Source organism: Plasmodium fragile, assembly GCF_000956335.1.
Source record: "Plasmodium fragile strain nilgiri unplaced genomic scaffold supercont1.12, whole genome shotgun sequence".
Classification (NCBI taxonomy): domain Eukaryota; phylum Apicomplexa; class Aconoidasida; order Haemosporida; family Plasmodiidae; genus Plasmodium; species Plasmodium fragile.
The window spans coordinates 1-7,211 of record NW_012192592.1 but is presented as its reverse complement, the minus strand read 5'-3'; the positions used below and the strand labels follow the sequence as shown (position 1 = coordinate 7,211).

Here is a 7,211-nt window from a genome sequence, read left to right as displayed (position 1 = left end):
TCGTAGGCTCCTTCATATGTTTGTTCAATATCTTCGTAGGTTTCTTCATAAGGTTCTTCGACATCGTCGTAGGCTCCTTCATAGGTTTGTTCCGCATACTCATACTTTTTCAAGTCCATCTCGCCTAATTCAAGTTGCTCGTCTGATGGAGTTCCTTCTTCAATTGTCATGGCTAACTTTCTAGCAGCTCTGTTATATACTTGCACTTTGGCCACGTACTCTTCTTGTCTTTCGCAGTCATCTTGATGCTGTACAGGACAGAAAGAGAGGAGGAATGGTAGTGATCATATGAATTAGTAAAAGAATGGTAATACGTAAAACAAAAAAAAGGGAAGAAGGCAAGGAAGCAATGGATGTACGTATAAGTATTATGTATATATCGTGCGCTGCGTATGGTGGGTACGGTATATATATAAGCAGTCGTAAAACTTTCCAGCCTACATCTATATGTGATCATATAATCTTTCTTTTGCGCTGTGCTCACCTTTAAAATGATACACCAAGCAACAATAAAGAGCATAGCAAATTTTTTGGTGAAGGAGGGCATATGCGCCCTTTTGTCATGTGTTTCACCTTCATTACCTGCGGAATGTGCTGTGTCCGTTCGGGACGGCGACGCTCCTTGTGCAACGTTGCTTGTCGATGTTGTTTCTTCGTTCACGTGTGACATCTTTCTGTGGGTCATTATATAAAAGAGAAGAGTAAAGCAGGCAGCACTGCTCTCTTGGTTCACTAAGTATAATACCCTTTATGATGTGTAATAAGGACATACATGTGCCATTCTTATATAGAAATTACAGTTTCTACAAAAGAGAAAGTATTAAATATGATGAGGCATAATTTATATATATATGTGCATTCTTTTTTTTTTAAGCATGCTGTTTTGCGTAGTTCTAATTTTTATTTTGCATTCCTACATAATAGTAGAATTCTGAAAAAAGGTGCCTTACTTTTAAAACATTAGAACAAGGGAAGATTCCCTTTTTTTTTTGAAAAATATAAATATATATAAATTATAGCATAGTTCCTAGGAACTGAATTCTTAGGAAGGTTACTGGAAAATTGAACAACAAGAAGAAGCAGAGAGAATTTACAATACTTAAATGGATGTGAATAATAATATAATATATGCTACTTCCTATTTTGCATGTGATGTCATTGTTGTTCACATGGAAATTTTTATTATGGAGTGAAAAGGAACAAGCAGTTGTACTCGCAATTTTTAGTTAATGTAGATAAGCAGTAATAATAAGACCGACACAGAATAAAAGAAAAGTCTTGCCGGAAAAAAGTGAGTGACCGGGGAGAAATAGTTGGGTGAATTTTTTTTATTATAGGAACCGGAATAATATATATGAGTAAGGGAATTTATATACGTTGTGTGTTAATTAAAAAAAACAAAACAAACAAAAATAGTTGCACCGTAGTATATTAGTAGAAACAACAGAACATACGCTATAAATTATTTCTTTTGCATTGAGCATGAAAAATATCTAATAAATATATGTATCCCTAATAGGAAAAGAGTATTTTGGGCCATGTATACCTATTAATTGTATCATGTTTGTACTTGTTCTTGGTTTCACTATTGTTTCAGTGGAATTAATGATTTAAGGCGTCAAGTTTCAGTATTGTGAGGTGTATGCATCAGGATGCAGGATTAACGGAGTTCAATATTCGCGAGTCACAGTTTCGAAGTTTATGGGGTTTAAGAAATTTAGGAGGTTTAGTGTTTAGGCCTTATGGTGTCATGGTTGCGATGTTTAGCATTCCGAATTCAAGGTTCACCGTTTATGTATCCGCGTTCGGTAGTGCAGGGAACTTAAAGGGTTTCGGATTTAGAGTTTTTTTTGTGTTGTTGTTGTTCTGTTTTTATTTTTATCGTTAAATTGTAACGTCCAAATAGTGTGCAGTTGCTGTGTAGAATACCCGTCCTTTTGTTCGGGCGGCGGGGGAAACATGGTGCGGAACAATGGCGAACAATAGGGGGAATGGCAAATGGCAACGGTTGTTCCATTTTCCACTCGGTTATATTTGTGCGTGTTGGGGGGAACATGAAGGCAGGGGGACGGAGGGAATGAGGAATGTTGCAGCCGATTCCCGTCGCATGTGCGTTGTGTGTGTGCGCGTTGCGTTGTGTGTTGTGTGTGAGCTTGTGTGTGCACTTACTTTCCATAGGAAGAACGCAATAACCCCAATACCAACCACCGCTGGAATGATCGCGGGTGTGTACGGGATGAGATCCTTGGGGTCGCATGGTTTCGATGGAGGGGGAACAAAGTGAGCTACAGCATCATCCCCCGCCTTGGGGGGTGATGGCTGCACTGGTGATTGTGGTGATGTTGGTGATAAGGTTTCTGATGATGGTGTCTGCGTTATTGTTGTTGTGGTTGTTATTTCTGTTCCTTGAGCGGAACTGGAGGGTTCTGAAGGAGAGGATGAGGAACTTGCACCTCCTCCTCCACCACCAGCACCATCTGGTAGACCGCCCCCGCCGTTCTCAGAACTCCCTGCGGTACTACCTGGGTCTTGGACGCCGCCGGGGCTCCCTGAGCCGACACTACTACGTGCCTGATGGGGGTTCGTGGTTTCTGGTTTTGGTTTGGGTGGATTGAGAGGAGGAGGGTCATCGTTGCCGGCATCCACCACACCATCCGCAGGTTTACCTTCTTCACCTTTTGCACCTGGCGGACCAGAGGGACCCTGTGGTCCAGCTGCACCCGATGCCCCTGTTTGCTCTGTAGAAGGTGTCTGTGTGGACGTGGATATAGGATCCGGTGACAATGGTCCTGGTGGAAGTGCTGCTGTTCCTGGTTCCCCCTGTGGCGACTGTACTGCTGTTGTTTCCTTGGACTCCGTTGTTTTGGGGTCCTGCGTTGGACTGCTACCTATAATTTCAAAGGAAAGGGGAAAAAGTGCAGTATGATGAATCTAAAGTTTGTCAGGTTGATAGATGGTTGTCGTTGTTGGTTGGCCACACGGTTGACATCGACCTGGGGCACGGCGGGGCAGGGCAGTGGGGCAGGAGACGGACGGCGGCATGGTTCACGAGGGTATGGGGGCACGGGGACGACGAAGGCCACAGGAGAATAGTGTGCTTGGAAGAGCGTATTACAGAACAGGCAGCATGCATTGTATGTGGTGCAAGGTTATGATGTAAGTTACAGTAAGAGGATAGGTGCAGCAGGGGGATAATGATAGAGAGTATAATTTATAGTTCATGTATATGCATATGTAAGAATATGGACGCATGAAAGAGCACAAGTATAGGTAGAATATATGCAGAGACATTTATTCCTGCGTTAATATACAACATGCAGAGCGCAATGAAGAGTAAAGTGGACAAGGTATTAAACAGTCTTGTGCAACATATGACACATAGCCACGAGCACATAGAGGCACTTGGTGCAAATTGTAATAATACTCATTGGGATGATTTCACACAAGGGATATACCATAGGGGCCAGACGGTGGGTGACATGATGAGATGTAGATACGTGACTCTTGCATTGTATTATGCAAACGGTTGGGATGCAGGGGGGAACAACACAGACGAGGAGACCGCGCAACCAAACACACAGGAACAGACAATGAACGAAAGGCTAAGGTGTGAACTAGCAAACACTTTTGGATCTCTACTGAGAGAAAGGTACTGTACACGTAAGCAAACATGGAATAGAGGTGTGGAGTATGCTTGGAACGTAATGACACATATCGGCTCAAACAAATATGGGGGACAAACGCTCCTGGGTCCTGTTATGGACGGAAGATGTACGCTGTGTGGGTACAAAGGCAGTTGGACGCAAAGAGGAATAATAAATGGGGACATCGCACAGTGGTTAGTAGACCAAGGAATAATGACAGAAATAGCACACATAGAGCAACAGATGCCCTGTGAAAAGGATTGGAAAAAGTATAAAGAGCAAATGGGCGGTACTGACAACAAGGTTATAGAGGAGGCAAAAATACCTGAAGTGAAACAAATAGAGAAAAAAGTGGTAGAAGAAACCCAGCAGGTAATTGAGAAAGTAAAGGACAAAATAGACCAGGAAATTGCAAAGGGTAAGGATACTACTCGTACCAGTACGAATACGAATATACGGACCGTACCGATACGGTATAACATTAATACACGGCCGGTACGCCCACTACCGCTACCGATAAGGCCCAAAATGCATGGCACCGCCGCCACAACAGCACGCACGCGGCGGAACAGCAGCACCCCCTCGTGAAGCTGACGTGTGCAGCCACGACGGGAGCGTGGAACGTGCCGCGCAGCGGCGACCACGAGTCTTGACGAGTGTGGGAATGGTCAATAAATATACACAGCAAGATGAAGGGAAACACAGGAACGAACAAAGCACTGCAGACAGCACGGTATGTGGCGGAAGAAAGGACATTCGAGCACGCACACGAAAACAGAAACCTAACTTTATTCCCACCGATCCGCCATAACATGCATCAGCGAGCAAGTGGAAGCACACACAACCGTACTCTATATGTCACAACAGGGGAATCATGCTTACAGGGAACTCCCGCGGTACATTGGGGACTAACAGTTTATACGCAGCGTATATTATGCAGCATACACATGACTCCCACCTGTGTCCGCGCACTTACGGTAATCCTTTTGCATAAAATAACATCCTACAATATAAATCATTGTACAAGTCTGGCATATGCATTCTGGAAAAACACAATTTTACAACCATATTCGTATTAAAGAATATTACGCACAAAGTGAGAAAAAACCTCTACATTCTATAATAATGGAGTAAAGGTATAACATGCACTCCTATGATACAAACATTCCATAGTCTTCCTACGCTGTTGATAGCGCCTCGTACAAGAACATATCATTGCAGTGTACCCCGTTCATTGTTGAACCTAACGCGGACACAATCAGTGCATCGCAGGAACATCATATCTACAGTGCCTAATCCCTCACCATTGAACCTACGTGATGTGGTGCATTGTTGCAATGTAGTGAATTTAATACAAAAAGGAAAAATACGAAAATAACAACGGATAAGACAGAAAAAAAAAAAGGATGGAGGTGTACATATGTTAAAATTGTTCTGTACTTAATACAACGTATTAGAAAACAAAAAAAAAGGAAAAAAAAGAAGAACAAAGAGAAATGTAGAAAGCATGTACAACATACACTACACCCACAGCTTATACATGCATGGGTGCCGTACAGGACAACTAACTCTATGGTTGATGCAATTTCATGATTGCCATGCAAAGGCCTATGAACATTATCCTTCCATATATTATTAACAATTGCTCCTACTGCAGCGTCATTTTGCTGCCTATTCCGAGGTAATACTTCCCTTTACCATATATAGGTGTCCTTCCGTCTCATTCTCCCGCTGTAGATCTCTCCTATACTTCCTTAATATTCTCGTTCGCTACCCCTGCGGTACAACATTGTCATCGCCCTCAGGTATCACTGCTACTCTATTTTTTCGGTATCACATTGCGTTGACTTTGTGCGCACCATTCTGCTTCTACTTTGTTCGTACTTTACAAGCTGCAGCGCTTTTTTGTATCTGCGTCTAACGTATATTATTGATGCGACAAGTGATATTATATATACAGGAAAAAAAACATACTCGTTCAGACATATAAGCGTAAACACGGAAAACACATATGCTCCCAAAACTGGTGACAGAAACTTGAATTCTTTTCTATAGTTGAAGTCCGGTGCCTTCCCACTAAAATCAGGATTCTTGTGTATTTCTTCCCGTACTATTTCTACCACCATGGCCTGATACTTGGAATCAATCTTTCTTATATAATTAGCAATACGTGAAAAGATAGATCCTTTTCGGGCCATCCAATTACTTCGCTTACTCTGTTCGGTTCCTTCTATGTGCGCACTTGCGCTGTCGCCTGCATATGGATCTTCAGATCGTACTCCATGTGGACATCCACGTTGTGCCTCACGATCAACTCCAGGCTTTACGCCGGTTCGATCTCTAGGTTGATGCTCAGACTTATTCTTACGCTTATCATTACCTTCCACATTTCGTTCCTTAGGAAGACTCTCCCTGCTGTCAAAATTCGTGGACGCACCAATCTTTGTGTCATCGCTAACATGATTATCATCGGCTGCTTCTGGGAATATACTGTCCATGCTGCCAAAATGAGTAGATTCGCCAACCTTTCTGTCATGGCCTAAATCATCATCATCTCGTTCTTCAAATAGACTCTCCGTGCTGCCAAAAATCGATGATCCACCAAACTTTTCCTTGCCTTGATCCTCATCAAAATTATTCAAATTTAAGGATTCGTTGGATTTGTCCACGTTACAACGATCCATTGTACTTTTCGACTTCTTCCTTGAACTGGCGCGGGGACTACTCTTCCTAGATCGTGAGTCAGAGCTATCATTATATTTTATTACATCGGAACGGTCCTGCAGGTAAGTTTCGCCATTTGTATTCACTGATCCCATGAACTTTTCCTCGAGCAGGGTATTATTCTCCTGAAGTAGTGTTTCTACATTAGTTTCACTCATTAATAATCTGCCATATCTGACATTTAATATATGGTACATATTGCCTTCCTCGCACGGTTTTCCATAGGTATCCTAAAAATAAGAGAAATTTTTGTTCGCGGTCATTTAAACCTGCACGGTACACATATATATATTGTTACGCACTAATCACAACTTGTCGCCTCCTCTTTTTTGAGAAGCAAAATTAATACTAGCAGCATAAGCTCCAGGGCTGCTGACCATGGAACGGATCCGAACGGACCCGAACCGAACTGTCATATTACCTCATTCGAGTAATCGTTCCCAAACAAGATCAGGATACCGAAAAAAGATAACTTCACCAAAGAAATTCTACCGTTCGACTGTTGCCTCATCCTCGACATCATCAGAGTTTACCAGTGTGCTGTAATGGCAGAATTTGGAAGCTACGCTATTCTTAATACTATTAGAAAAATATTAAATAGTGTAAGTATTTCTCGTAGCAAAAATATTGTTCGAATAAAGCATACATTCCCTAATAGTATATACAGATTTAATAGATTACACTTGTTGCTGTATTATATATACTGTTAACAATATGTAGCTTTTGGTTTATACGTGTAGCCAGCCTCACGCTGCTTCTTGGGTATTTATGTATTATTGGTAAGAAATGTTTTCTACAGAGAATATTCAGATTGTTAGGTGTATCTTTTTCTACTTACAAATA

At 41.9% G+C, this 7,211-nt stretch overlaps 3 protein-coding genes across 3 annotated transcripts in view; 1 reads left to right on the top strand and 2 right to left on the bottom strand.

Moving 5' to 3' along the window:
- The window catches only part of AK88_01369 (uncharacterized protein), a gene marked incomplete at both ends in the record, with an annotated part of 5,329 nt that extends 2,196 nt beyond the window's left edge, over positions 1-3,133 (bottom strand). Inside the window, 4 exons of the mRNA XM_012479004.1 lie at positions 178-248; positions 583-674; positions 2,170-2,931; positions 3,116-3,133. Of these exons, the coding sequence (XP_012334427.1) occupies positions 178-248; positions 583-674; positions 2,170-2,931; positions 3,116-3,133 (943 nt within the window). The remainder of the gene's footprint in view (positions 1-177; positions 249-582; positions 675-2,169; positions 2,932-3,115) is intronic.
- A 181-nt stretch (positions 3,134-3,314) lies between these two features.
- AK88_01368 (uncharacterized protein) lies at positions 3,315-4,455 on the top strand (the record flags this gene model as incomplete). The annotated part of the gene is made up of 2 exons (XM_012479003.1): positions 3,315-4,062; positions 4,235-4,455. The coding sequence occupies 2 exons, from the start codon at positions 3,315-3,317 to the stop codon at positions 4,453-4,455; spliced, it is 969 nt and encodes a 322-aa protein (XP_012334426.1).
- Positions 4,456-5,458: 1,003 nt separating this feature from the next.
- On the bottom strand, positions 5,459-6,879 carry AK88_01367 (uncharacterized protein; the record flags this gene model as incomplete). Its single annotated transcript, XM_012479002.1, has 2 exons — positions 5,459-6,598; positions 6,790-6,879. The coding sequence occupies 2 exons, from the start codon at positions 6,877-6,879 to the stop codon at positions 5,459-5,461; spliced, it is 1,230 nt and encodes a 409-aa protein (XP_012334425.1).
- Between the last annotated feature and the right edge of the window lie 332 nt (positions 6,880-7,211).